The 19019-nt window shown below is 40.2% G+C and overlaps 1 protein-coding gene across 2 annotated transcripts in view; it reads left to right on the top strand.

Moving 5' to 3' along the window:
- Positions 1-19019, top strand: part of LOC149323564 (glycogen synthase kinase-3 beta) — a 106701-nt gene that overhangs the window by 32393 nt on the left and 55289 nt on the right. For both annotated transcript variants that reach the window (XM_089489330.1, XM_089489324.1), the window contains exons 2-4: positions 3267-3460; positions 12217-12300; positions 13644-13754. In XM_089489330.1, coding sequence (XP_089345456.1) covers positions 3267-3460; positions 12217-12300; positions 13644-13754 — 389 coding nt within the window. The remainder of the gene's footprint in view (positions 1-3266; positions 3461-12216; positions 12301-13643; positions 13755-19019) is intronic.

Below are 19019 nucleotides of genomic sequence, written 5' to 3'. Positions count from 1 at the left end.
TAAAGATTTTTATTTAGCAGCTTGTGTGAAGTTTTGCCTTGCTTAATTCTTAGATGGCAGAGTAAAAGATGACTGATAAGATATGTACTGAATGTCACCCAGTTTGCATGGTGCATTACACTGAGCAAGTGTAGAAATAATGGATTTAACAAAGGTGAACTAATATTGTATGGCATTATTTCTTGAATGTGTCGTTTAGTTTAGAGGGCTGTATGGCAGGAATATGCATGTATTATGTAGAATACTTGGGAAGACCTCTTAGCCTAGAGAGCTAAATAATACAGCATAATCAAATGGATGAGTGAAATGGAAGGGAGCACATTTTGCATTAGAAGATGGTAAACGTTTCATTCTAATTGTCTATAGCATACTAATTTTACAGATAATTCTAGAATAGTTTGTTAATCCAAAAACTGAGTTCAGTTAGCCTTACTCTCAGGTAAGAGATGTAGAGTTTTGCTATATTGTCTTACATCAGCTTGTGTTAACATCGTTGCTAACACTCTGTTTAAAACAACTTTTATTGTAGCCCATGTATTTGCCATTGGCATAAACATCCTAGTATTTAATGTCTGATTTAGTTGATCTCTTGATGTTTTGCAATACAAACAAGAAATTTTGGAATTTCCTTCCTGACTGAACAAAGAAGTGCGGAAAATGTTGGGATATATTTCTCAGTTTCGTATATACTTTGTCTTTTGACTTAAAAGTCAGCAGGGGAAGTGCTTTGCTTGACAGATTTTTAATATTTATTGAAATGGATGAAAGGCAAATTCATAGGATTGAATGGCTTGCCTAAAGAGCTTGTCTCCCCCCCAACCACACACCTTACTTTTTTTTATCTGTTGTATGTGTTAGTGGTTTTGGTGCACTATAGCAAACTAAAATGTAATACAGTGCGCCCTTGCTTTACATGGGGGATCCGTTCCAGACTCCCTTGCATAAAGCAAATACTGCCTATGCTCGAGCCCCATTTAAACGAATGGGGCTTGTGCATGTGGTGGTGGAGCAGTGCACGCGCGGCATGGGCACACGCCCCATTAGTCCCTATGGCAGTGGTTCCCAACCTATGGGTCGGGACCCTTTTGGGGGGTCGAATGACCCTTTCATGGGGGTCGCCTAAGACTATTGGAAAACATCTAATTAATTACAGTTATGAAGTAGCAACTAAATAATTTCATGGGTTTGGGTCACCACAGCATGAGGAACTATATTAAAGGGTCACGGCATTAGGAAGGTTGGGAACCACTGCCCTATGGGTGTGCCGTCCCTTCTCCCTACGCAGCTTTCAGCGTATGCTGAAAGCCGTGTAAAGCGCGCCCGCGTATGACACAGGCGCACCATAGTCTTTACCTGGTCTCTGCCCATACAGTCTGTATAGCCTATAATGATGGAAACTAATCTTGTCTAGCTTGCATTAATGAGGATGGAGGGAAGGGAAGGAGAGAATTTCACAAATAGTCAAGTCCCATTGTCCCCAATGGCATCATTGGGGACAATGGGACTTGAATTTTTGCGAAATTTCGGTTTCATGGGCCCCCTGGAACATATCCCCTGCGAATCCATAGGGACCACTGTAGTCTAGGGTTTAAGCCCAATTTTCTCAGTCTGAATTTGTATTCATCCTGGATAACCAGAATTAGAAGAATTGTTTTTTTTAGAACAGCACATTACTTTCCCCCATAGACTTTTTCTTATTTGGATAGGAGAAACAACAGGTCTCAGATCAGATCTAATTGATCACCTCAGTATCCAAAATGAAGATAGTGGTCCTTTGTATTTGATCCATGGTGTATCTATCTGTGTGTTATATATCGCACACGCATGCACGCACACACCCATGGATCAAATACAAAGGACCACTATCTTCATTTTGGATACTGCAGTGATCAATTAGATCTGATCTGAGACCTGTTATTTCTTCTTCTTCTTCATTTTATTATTGTGTGTGTGTGTATGTGTGTGTGTGTGAGAGAGAGAGAGAGAGAGAGAGAGAGAGATATTTTAAAAAGATAATATAAAATGGACTTAATGTTGTCACTCAGAAGGTAATGGTGCTGTTATTGCCTGTTGACATGTTATGTGAGGCTAGTCCATAAGTTCATCATCCTTTCGCAGAACTATGATTATATGAAGGAAATGAATTGTATGAACCAGAAAACTTGATGTGGCTGTAAATATTGCAGTAACAAAATAATGTGGGAATGAGTCTTGCAATTCTATCTGAAGAAATAATTCCTTCCAGTATACAATTTCTGTAAAGTAACATCTGTGCCCGGAGTTGCATAGACAACTTGCCTGTCATAAAATAATGGGAATTAGGTGTGATGGGTTATAGAGTAAAAATTGGAATTGCTAGGTCAGTGGTGATAAGATAATACTGGAAGGGAAGCAGGCAGACAGACAGGAGCCAAGCCTGGTCAAGGTTATTTCTGTGAAAGAATTCTGTTGTAACAGCAAAGATAGGGGAGGGGGGCTGATATGGGAAAGTGTGGGAAATTGTGTTTATTGTAAATAATTAGAATTAGGCCTGCCTGAAGTTTGAAATTGTATGTAGTTTAGTTAGGCAGTTTTAATGTTTGCTGATCAGTTCTGAATTGTACTGAACATCATTGGACTGGATGTATAGTTTCTTAAATAAAGGCTTTCTGAGTTTTAACTACTGAAGCCTGATTTTCTGCAATCACTTGTGTAGATCTTTCCATATTTCGTTGCTGTATTTTTGTGCAATTTCAGTTGAGTTCCAAATATTTTCATAGTTGTCTAGTAAAATGTTTTCTGATACTGAAAAATAATATGCAAAGGTGCAATCCTAAATGTTTATTGTTGTCAGAGATGATGAATTAAGATTTGAATATCGGTGGATTTCCGTTTTCGCGGGGGGTGGGTGGGTCTGGAATAAATGCCCTGCAAAAACAGAGGGACGACGGACGACTGTAATATTCTTTTCCATATGGACAGCATATTAAACTTTGATTCAAAATACACTTCAGAAATAATCCAGTTTTAGAGTGCTTTAACTGCCCTGGCTCAATGCTAGAGAATTCTGGGAACTGTAGTTTTGTGAGACATTTAGCTTTCTCTATCAGAGAGATCTGGTGCCACAATAAACTACAATTCCCAGGATTCCTTAGCATTGACCCAGGGCTGTGAAAGTGGTCTCAAACTGGATTATTTCTGCAGTGTGTTTCGGACATTTGTCTTGAATATTCTTCTTTTCTGCCTTGAATTTACTCTTGCTAACCACTTTGTTTTTGTTGTTTCAGGAGATAAAGATGGCAGCAAAGTGACCACAGTTGTAGCCACCCCTGGACAAGGGCCAGACAGGCCTCAAGAAGTTAGTTATACAGACACCAAAGTGATTGGGAATGGATCTTTTGGTGTTGTGTATCAAGCCAAACTCTGTGATTCGGGAGAGATGGTTGCCATTAAGAAAGTTCTACAAGACAAGAGATTTAAGGTGAGAAAAACAAGACTGTTCTTGGTATTGACTTCTTCTGGTTCATTTTTCTCCAGATAATTTTTATCCAGCATTGATATTCCAGTGCTACACTTGTACTTTTATGTCAGATAGAGAGCAAAAAAGTTAAAGGTTCCACTTGAACATGTAATGCTTTTCCTTTGACCGTATACTTTTAAGCCTATTATATATTAACTACAGGAACTAAAAACTTGATTGATTTAGTGATTCCATTTTTTGTCATAAAAACTTGATGTATTCAGATGTATTAATGATTTATGTAGGTATTTAGAGAAGTAGATTGATGTTCAGTCATGCTTCCAATTTTTCCTTCAGAGATTTCCTAAACAACACTGCATAGTAACTTCTTGATATAATTATTAAAACATGTTTATTTGCAGATACGTGGAGTGTAGATTCTTAGACAATTTACAGTTTTGCATAAATAAAATCACAAACCAATTATTATATATGAGTGTGTGTATTTAAACTACTAAGTTAAAACTAACAAATTCTACTAACTTTGCCTGTCTAACTACTTGGTATATGCCACTATTTACTGTACTTCCATTATATGATACAAATTTGTGCTTCCACAATATACAAATTCTGTTTATTTAACAAAATCTATTATTGATTCATAGCACCAGTGTAATGGCAAATAAGTAATATTTCCCAGTTTTTCATAAGTTGGCTCAAAGATTAATCTTTGATCAATATTGTCAATTTCAGCAAGTTTAGTCACCTTCATCAATCAGTCCTTTTGTGCAGGTATAGCAGTAATCTTCCATCTTTTTGAGCATATATTACTCTTGCTGCTGTTATATATTGTAATGACCATTCATAAAGGTAAAGGTAAAGGTTTCCCCTTGACATGAACCAACTGTAGGGGGCAGTGCTCATATCGGTTACTAAGCCATAGAGCCAGTGTTGTCCGAAGACGACTCTGTGGTCATGTGGCCAGCATGACTACACAGAACACTGTTAACTTCCCACAGATGGGATACCTATTTATCTACTTGCTTTTTGCATGCTTTCGAACTGCTAGGTTGGCAGAAGCTGGGACTAGTGATGGGAACTCACCCCATCATTTGGCACCTGGACCCCAAACTGTCAACTTTCTGATCTTGTGATCTTCAGAATTGGGATCTTAACCACTTAGCCACCGCATCCCTTATACTGACTATTCATGCTTATTCACAATTTGATCATGCAGCATTCCAAGCCCCCCCCCCCTCTATATATATGGCTTTAACTGTATCTTTAAAAATGTCTTCCAACATACAGTGCATCTGTGTCCAGTATCACATGCCCACTGCATATTTTTTTTAAAAGTCTCTATCTTTTGATTACATTTCCAACATTTATTTGAGTTGTTCCTATAAATTTTGGTAACCTATCACTGTGCATCATTTTATAAAAATTCTTCCCTAAATCACAATTCGTAACTCGCCTTCAATTTCAAACTATTTGTCCACGTCTTTGCTAGGTTCTAACTTTAATAACCATTATCTGAGACAGTCATTATTGCAGATTAGGAATAGATATATAGTCAGATTTTATTCAAGACTACCTCATTGGTGCTGTCTTGTAGAGGTTTTTTTAAGATAGAAATACATGTAAAAGAAAAATGGTTGACATAAAGACTTGTTGATAATAGAAAATAACCAAAGCCGATTGAAATCAAGCAAAGAGCTGGAATCTTAAGGTCTTGTATTAAAGTGTTTTTATAGACATTAAATGAAAGATTCTATGGTTGTCATGGAGGTCAGGAAGTCCTGAGCTGCTCCCTACAAGATAGCCTCAGCATGTCTGTTGAAGTCTTCCAGTACTAGTAGCCACTCAGACTCCAGCACCAACCCTGAGTCCATACCTGCTAGCTCAGGAAGGGAAGGGAGACTGTTGAGCAATGTGATGGGCAGTAGACCAATAGAAACCCTATTCTATCCTGGCTACCCACCTTTAGGTACACACACTCAAAATCAGTAGACTGTGGGAGTTGGCATCTGGCCAGGGACGATGGAATCATGATAGACTACTGCAACCCCACCTCTCTGCCCACCAGGTCTCGCCTGCTGCTTCACAGAGAATCCAGCTGGGCAAAGCTGAGACAGATTAACCCTATCTCCCAAGTCTCATCCAACCAGGTCTCTGTAATACCTGCCAGGTCAGCATGTTCATTTAGGATCAAGTCTTGAATGGCAGCTGTTCTACCATTCACCATCCTAGCATTCAACAGCAGCATTTTCACCCCATGAGGGTAGAGGCTGTCAGCAAGGCTATCTGCGCTATTTGAGCTGAGAGACAGTTATGGAACAACAAGCACCCTTTGCTCCCCTCTTCCTTGGTATTGTAGTTGTTTCCTCTCTCCATATCACCCCCTGCCCTGTATGGCTCCAATGGCTGTTCCATAAATCTGTGTATCCTCTCCCTCCTTTGGAAAACACATCTTTCTCATCTTAGGCTGACAGGACAGTGCATGTTAACAGTGACTTGGAAATGTAAGGGAGAAACCCACTCTTCTAACTGTTGTGATTGCGCATGCAGCAGATTGGTCGGTTAGTGTATGTGAAATGTAATATGAATACAATTCCGATTTTTAGAAGAGAGCTTTTAAATTCTTAGCCAGTGGAGAAGGAGCCATCTAGGAATGGGTTAATTCCAGACGCCACCCAAGCAAGGCAAGGGATCTTAACATTAATTTGAGTGATTCAGTATCCTGATCCCTAGCTCATCCTCTTCAATCATAAGCAAGCTCCACCATCTTTCTTTGGCTACATTTTCCCCCTTTCTTTGAGTTCCTTATCCCTCACTTCCCCCCTTGTGCCTCCGTTTTGTTGTGTCTCCAGCCACTGGAGTGCCGATTGCAAATCACAGAGGCATTTGTTTTGGAGGAGGACATTACTTTAATTTCTTATAATATATCTTTTCAGTATTTAGAAAAGGCAAGTTCTCTTCCAGAACTCTCCAGTACTACCCAAGATAACACCAAAGAAACCTTTATAAACAGGGTTATTCCTTAGTAGCAGCCTTCTAAAAAGCAAGCATGTGCTCACCCACATGGTGGTGGCCATTTTGAATTAACAATACCTATGCCCTTGTCAGTTGCTGTGACTTTTATGGATCAGAGTGCATGGCTCAAACTATTTTCCTCCATGATGGCTCAGGAACTCAATGGGCTGCACCAGCCCCCCCGCCACCATGCCCATGGTAGGCTGTACTGTAATCCCACTCCTCAAAAGAACCCTAGTTCCTTCTCTGGGCCCTTCTACCTCCACAACCCAAGCACCCCTTGTTTTCCCCAGGAATCATGGAAAGACCAAAGGCAATTACATGCTAGACCAATTAGGCCATTTCTCTTAATGAGGAGTCTGCTCCCCCTTCCCCAGGGAGAGGGGCTCCTCTCAGAGATAGTGAGATGACTTCTTTCCATTCCACTGTCAAAGATTTATCTGACTCAGACCAAAGTGACTGGTCAGAGTCTGGAGAGCAAGATGATAATTCCACAAAGATATTTTAACAAAAATGAGTTTGTCTCCCTCCCCTCTAAGGCTATAACAGCTATAGGCTGCCAAGAGCCCCAGTCTGACTCTCATAGTTGCTCTTGACCACTGAGCAATCCAGCCATGTAGCAGCTGTGATCTCCTCACGAGTGGCTCCTTTTCCCTGTGATTTCAGTGTCTTACTAAAATCAGAAAGGTCCTCTCCTCTACAGGGCAGAAAAGAGACAAATGTGGCTCAAAATCTGTACACCCTTCTGTCAGAAGCCATTAACTTACTAAAGCCTGCTCTCATTGCTGGACCATTTCTGCTATTTTGACCCATGCTCTCCCCCTTAGGGACTCTGCTTTTAAAGACCCCTCCCTTAAATGTTCTAATTAAGCTTCTGCACTATCAGTTTTTATCTCTTCCACAGTATATCTCATAGAGTTACTGTGCTCTGGGTATAAAATATTTTAGAATCTCAGACCTGGATGCAAAATCCCTTCACAAGCGATTGTTTGAGATTTATAAATCCTTAGCCTTGGTAGCTGATTCTGCCAGAGATACTCCTACCTCTTCTGCCCTCTCCATCACAGCAACTATTGTAGCTAGATGCTTTATTTACTAAGGCACTTTGGAACACTGACTCCCAGTCCAGGTCCAGCTTAGCTATGGTCCCTTACACTGGCTCCCTCCTGTTTGGTGAAGAGGCTCTCAAGGATATCCTCGTTGAGACTAAGGCTAGTAGAAGGCCACACCTTCAATGCCCAAGAAAAAAAAATTAAACACCAGGATAAACAGTCCCAGAGTTTTCATCTTGCCTGATCCTTTCCCTTTTCTTGCGATTTTCGGTCATTCAGACACAACTAGTCTAGATCCCAGTTTTGCTTTCATCCTCAAGGAAAATTAGGCAATGTTTGGAAACCCATACCTTATAAGGAGGGACTTAGGAAGCTGGGTAGAAGAAGAAGTTAAGAGGTGATATGATATGTTTAAATATTCAAAGGATTGTCATATTGAGTACGAAGAACGTTTGTTTTGTGCTGCTCCAGAAAACAGGACCTGGAGCAATGGATTCAAACTACAGGAAAAGGGATTCTATCTCAACTTTAGGAGGAACTTCTTCACAGTAAGAGCTGTTTGACAGTGGAAGACACTCCATCAGAGTGTGGTGGAGTTTCCTTTTTTGGAGGTTTTTAAACAGAGGCTGGATGGCCACCTGTCAGGAGTGCTTTGATGGTGTGTTCCTGCATGGCAGGGGATTGGACTGGATGGCCCTTGTGGTCTCTTCGATTTCTGTGATTCTGTGATTCTCCTGCTCATTCTCATGTGACTGAGTCTACTTCTCAAAGAGACTCCCTTTTATGTCTTACTCAGAAGCCCCAGGCAGAGAACATTTCTGGGGGTTAAATCCTAGAGTCGTCTCTGATTGTGAAAATTTCCATCACACTTGCTTCCTTTCAGCTGTTCACTTGGGAATGCTTCCTGCTAAACCATTGTATTGTCTGCCCTCTCCACCAGATTGAAACCAAAGCAACCAACAATTTAGATCTTGCTCTCCTTCCACTAATTTCAACTCCTCAAACTCAGGGTATCAGTCTTGGAAATCTCATCGGTATTGGCACTCAGTATTGTAGGTACCAGTGTCATATATGCTATGGCGTCATGAGTGGAGGCATTTGAGGTCCATTCTGATGGAATCTTTGTATTCCCATTAACAAAAGCTCTCAGGCCTACTGTTGTCACTACCTGTGTGATTACGACTTGGTTTGTACTTGCTATCATACTTGCCCACAGTATTGTTAGAATCATAATCACTCTTGAGTACACTCTTGCCTTGTAGGAGATTTCACCGGTGATGTATGAGGAACCTGCCTTATCTGGAACCCAGCCTGTTCAATCCTTTGTGAAGCAACCATCTCAAATTGCTTCATCTTCTCAGGTAGAGCTACAGGCTTACTGTATATACTCGTGTATAAGTCTAGAAGTTTTAGTCAAAAAATTGACCCCAACAACCTAGGCCGACGTATCCATGGATCACTGTGAATAGTATACTTTAACTCTTATTAAAAAGGGAACCATCCCCAGGTGAAAGGCAAAAGTGCAATCTGTCCTGGAAGCACTGACCTACCTCTACTATCTCTTCCATCCAGCCTATAGTGTGAGCCAAAGCAGTTATGCCTGCCATAATTTTGTAGGTTCTTTTTGCATTGTTTTCCTTTGCTTCATCATTTAGATCCTTTGTTGCATGTCCCTAAGTTTTACCCTTGATTTATCCAAGGGTCATAAGAAAATCCACAATTTTGCCCTCAAAACCTGCCCTTGATTTGTACATAAGGTTGACTTATAGTCGAGTATATACGGTCATCTCAGCCTTTGCTCTTGAGAACCTTGTCTTTGGAATTTGGACATCATTCTGATACAGAAGTCTCCAATGCTGTTGGATGGAGTAGATCTTTCCTCTCTTACAGATGATGTGAAGGCATTTATAGATCAGATGAAAATAGTAACATAGCCACAAACAGAAATTGTGTCTAGACTCAGGCTACTGTTCTGGCTGCTCGGCCCATACTTCTATGCCTTGTACAGGTCATCCACAAATCTTGGGCAACTCCGTCTACTGTACCATTCACATCCAAGAGAATAGAAGCCTTGGTTCGGGACCCTGACATACCTTGGTTTGGTCAACACCAAAGCCAAACTCAATAATTTTGAATGCACCACATTCCCATGTGTCACACAAACTACATTCAACACCAATTGACAGAGGATAAAAATTTGTACGCAATGGGCAGAAAGTTTTACTCCTCTCTATCCCTTATTTGTGAAATCTCTACCTATAGGTGTGTGTCACTATTGCTCTGGGAGAATATACTTTCTTCCTTCCTCAATAACTTGGGAAATCAGAGAGGGGTGTTGCTCCAGTCTGAAGCCTACAGGTTAGCTGAGCTACCTTCCTTCCACCATGTAACAGATTGCAGTGGCAAGATTCTGGCTAGGTGCTATCAAGACATGCTTGACAAAATGCATGACAAAAGCATCATGGTCATAGTGTCGCTCTTCCTGGAGAAGACAACATCCTGACAGACATGCTCAACAGGACATCAAATTCATCACATGAATGGATATTCCATTCTGAGGCTCTGGTACGAATCCTTTGTCATTGGGGCACTTCAGTACTGAACCTCTTAGCATCCATGATGAATACTTAGTGCAAGGACTTTGTTTCCGGAGTCGATGGGGGAAGTGGCACTGAGATTCTTTCTTGTTTAATTAGGGACACATCCCCATGTATGCCTTTTTTACTTCCCTATTCTGATCATGCCATGGTGGCCCCAGCAGCTGTCATTCAACCCTCTTCTCCATTTAACTTGAGGGGTCTACATTCGTCTTCCATGCAGATCTGATCTCCTTACCCTTTACTGTGGCAAGGAGGATTGTTCACTACCCTCCTTCCCTGTTGTTGTCAGGGACATTATCCCTGACATTAACCTTTCATAGGTGCTTGTAAAAGGAGGAAGTTTCAAGAGGTCTTGAATCATCTTCACATTCACCCTTCTGAAACCAGTACTGGGCATGTACTTGATTTCCTGCTCCCATTTTCATCCAAAGGCTTCTGTCTGTCATCGATCCATCAAATTTGCTGCAGTTTCTTCGAACTTTCAGCTGTTTTGGAAGTCTTCCTGTTTTCTTGAGTCTCTCATGCAAAGGTTCTTAAAGGGCTACAAGAAGCTCTATTCTCCAGTTTTAGGCCCGATACTAAGGTGGAGTTTGGAACTTCTCTTGGGCCAGCTTTGTGGGAAGCCCTTCAAGCCCATGGCTATTTGTGATCTCTTAAGTTGGTTTTTGGAAGATGGCTTTCCTGATTACGATCCTGATTGCCAAGCAAACTGTGCTTTCCATGTGGACCGTCCATACCTGAATTTTCACCACAGTTGAGCCGTGTGGAAAGCTGATATTACCTTTTTGTCCAAAGTAGTGTCTGTTTTTCATGGCAACAAAGAGATTGTTCTTCCAGATTTTGTGAAGAACTTCACTTTTGCATTCAAGAGGAAGCTGCACTGTCTTGACATGTAGAGGGCTTTGGTCTTCTCCGAGAACAGGACTTTGGCTTTCTGACTTCACAAACATTGTTTGTGTGCAACTCTCAGCAAAGAAAGGACTGCTGATTTTATTGCAGCGTTTCTCAAAGTGCGATCTGTTGGCTATATGCCTCGCTTATGAGCTGGCTCAGAATGACCTTCTCAATCGAATTCAAGCCCACTCCATGTGGTCTGTTGTCACATCTTCTGCTTTTTTGGCTGGCATACCTCTTAAGGGCATTTGTCATCATGCTACCTGGTCATAGCCAATGATTCATTGCAGAACAGACTTGAGGTCTCAAACTGATACTGCTTTTGGGAGATCTGTACTATATTCCTCAATATCTTGACTGAATTATTGATGTTTCGGGACAATTCTGTTTTCTGAAACCTGGTTTTCTACTGTGTATTGATGTTTCCGCTTGTTTCTGTCTTCTGAAACGTGTTGTGCTTTTATATTCCTTTATATGGGCTAGGGGATGTTAGACTCATATTTGATGTCTTGCATTGTCTGATGTTAAGTGAACCTCTGATTGGTTTGCAGTGACACTCCCACCTCTTCCTTTGGTAGCTTGCTAGTCTTTTTGTGTGATTCACAAAGACCACGAAGAAGAAGGACATGTTGCATACCTATAACTGTACTTCTTTGAGTGGTCATCGGTGAACTCACAAAACCCTACCCATCCTCTTATCATTCATCCTACCTATCTTTTGGATTGCTGCATCAGAATCCAATGGAACTGGCAGTTTCAGTGGGAAAGCCTTTATATAGGGTTTCTGCAGGTGGATGGGGCTACCCCAAAAATGCTTATGTAATGTCCTAGAACAGCAGTTCTCAACCTGTGGTTCACAACCCCTTTGGGGGTCAAACGACCCTTTCACAGGGGTTGCCTAATCTAAATGATGTACTGTGCAGGCACAGGATAACCTGTTTGTGAGTTCACAGATAACCACTCAAGCTACAGTTACAGGTAAGCAGCCTGCCGTTTTGTTGTATCATTTGTTGTCTCAGTAAAAGGCAAACCATGCTAGAAGTATGTTCACTAATAATTGCCTAAGAAACAATTGAGTTTCTTTAATAATTGTTTAAAGAACTAACTGAATGAATTATTTCTAGTATTTGAGCTCTCAGTCATACAAGATCCTATATCCCTTGAAAAATGACCTTTCAAATACTCTTCTCTCTTTCAGAATCGAGAGCTTCAGATTATGAGGAAACTCGACCACTGTAACATTGTCAGATTGCGTTATTTCTTTTACTCCAGTGGAGAGAAGGTGAGTTTGGAAAGGCATGCAGAAATTTGAGTCTCTGAGATTGTCTCACCATTTAGTGAACAAGCAGTGGGAAGGAGAGAGAATGATTTTCAGGAGAAATTTACAAAAAGAAGAAAGATTGACGATTCACTATCTGGATGTAGAGATTAGTTGGGTTGGTAGCTCTGGGGAAGGGGTGACCATTTGAATAGCAGCTAATGTACCACACCTCCTTCATCTGGTAATTCTTGTGTTTCCAAAGAAATAGGAAGCTGAATAATGTCAAAGTGTTGTGTAGTGTGGCGTATACCCCATACACCAGCAAACTAAGAAGAAGCATTTATATGGAGGGTATACAGTGAGTCTGAGCCATACGTGGGCTTCACTTCTGTGACTTTGAGCATACGCTGAAGCCATGGGAGAATGTAATAAATGGCATGCACACTGAGTGCACGCGCCCCATTATTTTCAATGGGGTGCCAGCATACACAATTTTTCGCTTACGCGGGTGGTCCAGAACAGATCCCCCACGTAAGGGAAGGAAGCACTGCGTATGCCTATGGAAATAGGATTTTAATGCTACACTTAAATCTTGTTGTATAAAGTATAATTGTAAATAGCAGTTGATTAAGAACTCATAACTTCATGTATTCTGTGTTATTGCTTACAGTTTCTGATTAAATCGTATAGGTACTTTACAGTATTTAACTTTTCTGTAAGCATCATGTTCCAACAAAGCTATTCATACCTCTTTGCTTCTCCCTTTCTTGCAAGGGGTCACTCCCCCTTGTAATTTAGAATTTTAGCACACAATGTAACTGGATATGTTTTTAAATAGGATGTTTTTAGAACCAAAAAAACCCCACTTTTTTCACAAATTGTAATATTCCAGTGTGATTTAGTAGGTTGAGAGTTGGACTGTGAGTTTGGAGACCAAGTTTTGAATGCCAGCTCAACTATGTAAACACATTGGGTGATTTTGTTCAAGTCGTATTCTCTGAACAGATGGCAATGGCAAACCCCCTCTGAAGAAGTTTGCCAAGAAAAACACGTGATAGGGTCTCATTAGGGTCACCATAAATCAGAAATGACTTGAAAACACACACCAACAGCAATATGATGATTGAAAACAATGATATTTTCTTGCCTGGCTTCTTTTTCAGTGGGGAAAAATGTGTAGTATGGTATGGCATTTAAAATCATCCATTTGTATCCTAGTGCATTGATTTCTTGAAGGACAGACTAAACTCTGTTTAAAAAATTACTTGATGCATATTGTAATCTTTCTAAAAACCATCACCTTTCTTAAGTGCTACATACAGTTCCTTATTAATTTCTATTTCTTTCTTCTCTCCTTTTTCCAGAAAGATGAGGTATACCTTAATTTGGTTCTGGACTATGTTCCTGAAACAGTATACAGAGTTGCCAGGCATTATAGTCGGGCCAAGCAAACACTCCCCATGATATTTGTGAAGGTAGGTGACATGAACTAAGAAGTTTCACTTGGTTGATTTGTTTGTTATTGCAGCAGTAGGACAGGATCACCAACTCTTTGTGTGAGCACCTACATTTTTCATTTATGCATTACAATAAGCATCTGGATAGTTCCTTCACATCTCTCATTGTGTTCTGGAGACCTTGACCATGGTGGCCATCAAGGTAGTAGTGCTGAGTTCCTGGAAGAGGGGAAAGTACCTCTGTGAAAAGTACAGATGTCCCTCCACATGCGCTAAGGTTAGGGGCACAGGACTCCGGTGAATGTGGGGAAAGAGCAAATAACAAAAACATGTTTTTACCTGAATCTTTAGGCCCCCCAGTGCAACTCTGTGGTCAACATCTTTCAGACACTGACCATAGAAATGCGCTAGAGGAGCTACAAAACCTAGTGGAGTGTTCTCTCTAGGTATCCCTAGGTCATTCAGTGTGAATTTTTATTAGAGTTGACCATAGAGTTGCGCAGGAGGGCCTAGATATTCCTAAAGAGGAATAAAATCTGTGAATAATCAAAGCTGCAAATGTGGAGGGACGAGTGTACATATATGCACACTGTTTTGGTCCTGGTCATAAAACTTGAAAATAAATTCAAGCATTTCTAAATGAGGGCTCATTCATACATTTTGTCTACATAGGCATTTATGGATATAAAAAGGCTTGTGAAAGCTGTGTAATATAATGAAAGGACTGTACATGTGAAAATTGTGTTTGTTTGTTTCTGCAATATCCAGTGAGTTTCTGCTATATTCATCAAGGTACCAAAGAGCGCAGAATGGCTGGTTCTTGAAATAACTTGGAAATACTGATTTAAAAACAGTCAGCAAAAACAAACCTAGAGGCTGTGTTGGCTGGTTTAAAGCAGGTTGCTTTAAACTAAATTACTTTAAAAAACAAAACTATTCCTGTTTTTTTAAGTTTGGCTATTGCTACTATTTTCTAAACACCCTTACTGGACAAACAATGATTGTTTAAATTTAAACATTTTAACTTTAACATTCTCCCTAGAAGCCAAGATGATTTAATTGAGAATGTCCTATTTGGACATACCCTGACTGACTAGCAAAAGCAATAACGTTTGGTAAGGCAGTAGGAAAAGACAAATGGATTCAAACGGCAAGAAATGAGATTCCACCTAATCATTAGAAAAAATCTCTTTGCTGTAAGAATTGTTCAGCAGTGGAATACAGTGCCTCAGATGATGGTGGACCCTTCTTGTTTGGAAGGCCTTAAACAGAGGTTAGATGGGCATCTTTCAGGAGTCTTCAGTAGTATATTCCTGGATGGCGGGGAGTTTGGACTAGTGTTCCCTTCCAATTCAATGTTCCCTTCCAATTCTGTGATTTCATAAAAGTCTCTCTAGAAATCATTTAGAGGCAGTACATTTCTGTGTCCCTTGTGTTAAACATTTCATTCGTTGTTGTAAAAGAAAATATTATTGAATCCACCCACCCCCATTTTTAGAAAACATGGCTTTGTGGAAGGAGATTAAAACCTCCCTCCCATTTTTTTCAATTTCCCCCCCTGCAGGTCTGGCTATGGAATTTGGGGGCCACCAGTAGATAGCCTTCCTTTCTTCTAGGGTTGAGTTAATTCCTTCAGACTCTACAAAGATACTGAATAGATCCTTACCATCCTGTAAATTCAACCTGTCATGTTTTGGGAAATTTGTCCTCTTTTAATGTTGAATTTGATTCTCTTTAACACCATCTATTTCTGTCTTCCATGCCACCTATTATATGCAGCAGGGTGGTCAGTCTGTCATGCTGGAGTCTTCTGAGGGCGGTAATCATAGCACAAAATTAATAAATTGATTTTTCAGTTCCTCTTTACTCTCAGCATAGGACTCAAGGCAGCATGAAAGATGTAAATTTACAGAATTTTGTCAGGTTACGGTACTTCCTTGCCTGCTGCAGCCAGATCTGATACCTGATAGGAATTACAAAATAGAAATGTTGGTTGATTTCTGTTCTATATATCTCATTATTTCAAAAAAGGAGAGTGGGGATTTGAGATGGGAATTACTGTCATCATCCCACGAACATTCAGGATAACTACTTTGCTCAACACCATTTTCCTCATTGTAGTAATTGATTTCGCATTGCAACTTGTAGGACTTCATTTAAGGCTGATGGCAACTTGATTTATTAACTGATAAAATGAAGTTGGAGTTGGAGCTTTGCTTTGCCTTGAGTTGGTCAGAGAGCAAAAGACCTAAGCATCTGAAGAAAGTGCAAAATCTTGATAGGAAAAGAGAAAAGTGCGCTACAGATATTGTGGGAATATATCCTACAAAATAAAAAAACAGTCCCAGGAACATTGTTATGGTGGCTCTAATCCTGTTTAAAAAATATCATAAACCTTCTTGATTTTCTTATCCCAGTGATTCCCAGCCTTTGGTCCTCCATTTGTTCTGAATTTCAGATCCCAGACGCCTCAGCTAGTCTTGAACAACAGTCTGGAATTATCGGAGTGGATGTCCAAAACATCTAGAGGACCAGAGGCAGGACAAGTCAGTTGAAAGCACTGCCTTATCCTGATAATTTCTGAATTAGTTATCTATTATTGTCTTGGCCTAACTTGTCAGTTTAAGAGATTTTTAAAAGCACATACTTTTGGTTCACCTCGGAGAATAAAAGAAATGGTCCACTTTGAGGAATAGTTGATAAGGCTTGCTAAATTTGGCAAAACTGAGATTGGTCAGTAAAAGAGGTTTCTAAGATTGTCAAAATAACAATAAATTTGTTCCAGTGGAGATGGAAGTAGAGAATTAATAAACATTAACAGACAAAATCAGATAATGAGGAATATAAAAATTCCATCTTGGAACATTGCTGAGGGGTGTATAAGAGGGGACAACACGACTTTAAGGACTATTTACAATTCTGTCCTATTACAGCGCGCCTTACACAGAAGGTTAAGCTGCCGGAAATACAGTGGTGCACGCACCGCACCAAACACAGCGGCATTCCCCCAGTAAAACAAATGGGGTTTGAGCATACACATTTCCTCCGTGTTTGGGGAGGGCCCACTGTATTTTTTCTAAAAGACTTAGTTGTCAGATTTCTTAATGTGCAGGGTTTTAAGATAGATGGATGGATAGATAGAACAGACTTGGGTCAGGTCAAGGTTGGTTGCTAGGAAAGGATGTAAATTTTATGTTTACCAGAGCTTTCCAAGAAGTGCTATATAGAGAAATAACCTTGAAAATTTAGTCAGTGTCATTAACACACACTGTTTCAAAGTATGCTTGGCGCTTCTAATGAATGAGTCCTGAATTTGATTTTTAATATACAGTTTTGTTAAGTAGATTTCTCATGTTTTAAAAGTTATTTTTTTAAATGCCAGATTATTGTTGTTAACTGCCCTCAAGTCAGCCCTGACTCATCCACCTTGGAGATGAAACATCTCCAATACTCCCTGTTCTCCACTGCTCTGCTTAAGTCTTGTAGATTCATGCCTGAGATCTCCCAAACCGAGTCTAGCCATCTGGTATGCGGTCGTGTTCTCTTTCTACTGCCCTCCACCTTTCTTAGCATTATTGTCTTCTCGAGCGAGTCATGCCTTCTCATGATGTGGCCAAAGTAGAAAAGCCTCAGTTTCATCATCCTGGCTTCCAAGGAGAATTCTGATTTGATCTGTTCTGGGACCCATTTGTTTATCTTTTTGGCTGTCCGTGGTATTCTCAGCACTCTTATCCAACACCACATCTCAAATGAGTTGATTTTTTTCCCCCTTACCTGCTTTTTTCACTGTCCAGGTTTCACATCCTTACATGGTGATGGGGAATACTATGGCTTGGATGATTCTGACTTTAGTGCTCAGTTGTATGTTTTACCTACTTAGCAATTTCTTTCATAGCTGCTCTCCCCATTGTGATCAATTTGATCTTTGATTTGATTTCCTTATTGTCTAGGTTGAATTCTGTGGTCATTAAGCATGCCTTTGCACTTTCATCTTTGGCCTTCCTTAATACCGTATTTTCCGGCACATAAGGCGACTGGGAGTATAAGACAACTCCCAACTTTTCCAGTTAAAATATATAGTTTGGGATGTACTCACAGTATAAGACTACCCCTCTTCCAAAGCACACCAAATACAAATTAAAAAAAAGATCAGATTTGATTTCAGTATGGTCATTTTAATTCAAATGACATGCAGGTACTTAGCAGGAAACCTTGTTGTAGACAAAGCCTTCTTGGATTGGTCAGCTCTCCCTGCTTGCCCAGCCCTCCCTGTCTCCAAGACTATCAGAGCGGTAGCTGCTTTCATACGATTGTCGCATATGATGGGGATGCGGCCGTGGCTGTTTTTGAGCTCCCCCCACCATATGCAGCAACCACAGATTCTCCAGTCCAGCTCAGAAGTTTCATCACCTGCCCTAAAAGATGACACCCGGCGTATAAGACGACCCCCGACTTTTGAGAAGATTTTCCTGGGTTAAAAGGTAGTCTTATACGCCAGAAAATACAGTAGTTGTTTCAATTCTGTGATGTTTTGAGCTAGTAATATTGTGTCATCTACATTGTTGATATTCCTTCCTTTTATCTTCACTCATCTTGAGTCTAAACCTGCTATTCCTACAATGTTTTCTGCATACAAGTTGAACAAATATGGTGACAGAATGCATCCTTGCCTGACCCCTTTGCCAGTTGGGAACCAAGCTGTTCCTCTGAATTCTGTTCTAACAGTAGTTGCTTGTCCTAAGTATAGATTTCTCATCAGGACTATCAGATGTAGTGACACTCCCATGACCTTTAGAGCCATTCATAGCTTTTTGGGATCTGTACAGTCAAATGCTTTGCTGTGGTCTATATAAAGCATATGGTGATTCATCAAATTGGTGAACAATTAATGCAGTCCTGGATAAACCACTGTGTATTGTCTCAAGGAAGAGATTTTGTGCTTGGATTATTACTTCATTCTTTTCTTCAAAAGAGAATATCAGTTAATTGTTTTAATGGAATCCCTCTCCGTTCTTTCATGGGTAACTGATCCAGCACCTAATTTGAATACTTTCTTGGTCTCTATTTTTCATGTCTTAGGTTATATAATAAAATGGAAAGTGTTCACATTCTCCTTAAACTGCAGCTGCATTTTCAGACCCAAACGTTCAACAGCAATTTCATGTCCTAGGATGAAAGGAATTTAATTTGGGGATGCCTTTTAAGGTTGCTCATACTTGAAATAAACAAACAAACAAATAAATAAATAAATAAATAAATAAATAAAATTAACACAAAAATGAA

This window comes from Sceloporus occidentalis, unplaced genomic scaffold (genome assembly GCF_023333645.1).
Source record: "Sceloporus occidentalis isolate IW3139 unplaced genomic scaffold, rSceOcc1.0.p SCAF_1, whole genome shotgun sequence".
Taxonomy (NCBI): domain Eukaryota; kingdom Metazoa; phylum Chordata; class Lepidosauria; order Squamata; family Phrynosomatidae; genus Sceloporus; species Sceloporus occidentalis.
The sequence above is the reverse complement of the archived record's forward strand: the minus strand, read 5'-3'. Positions and strand labels throughout refer to the sequence as shown.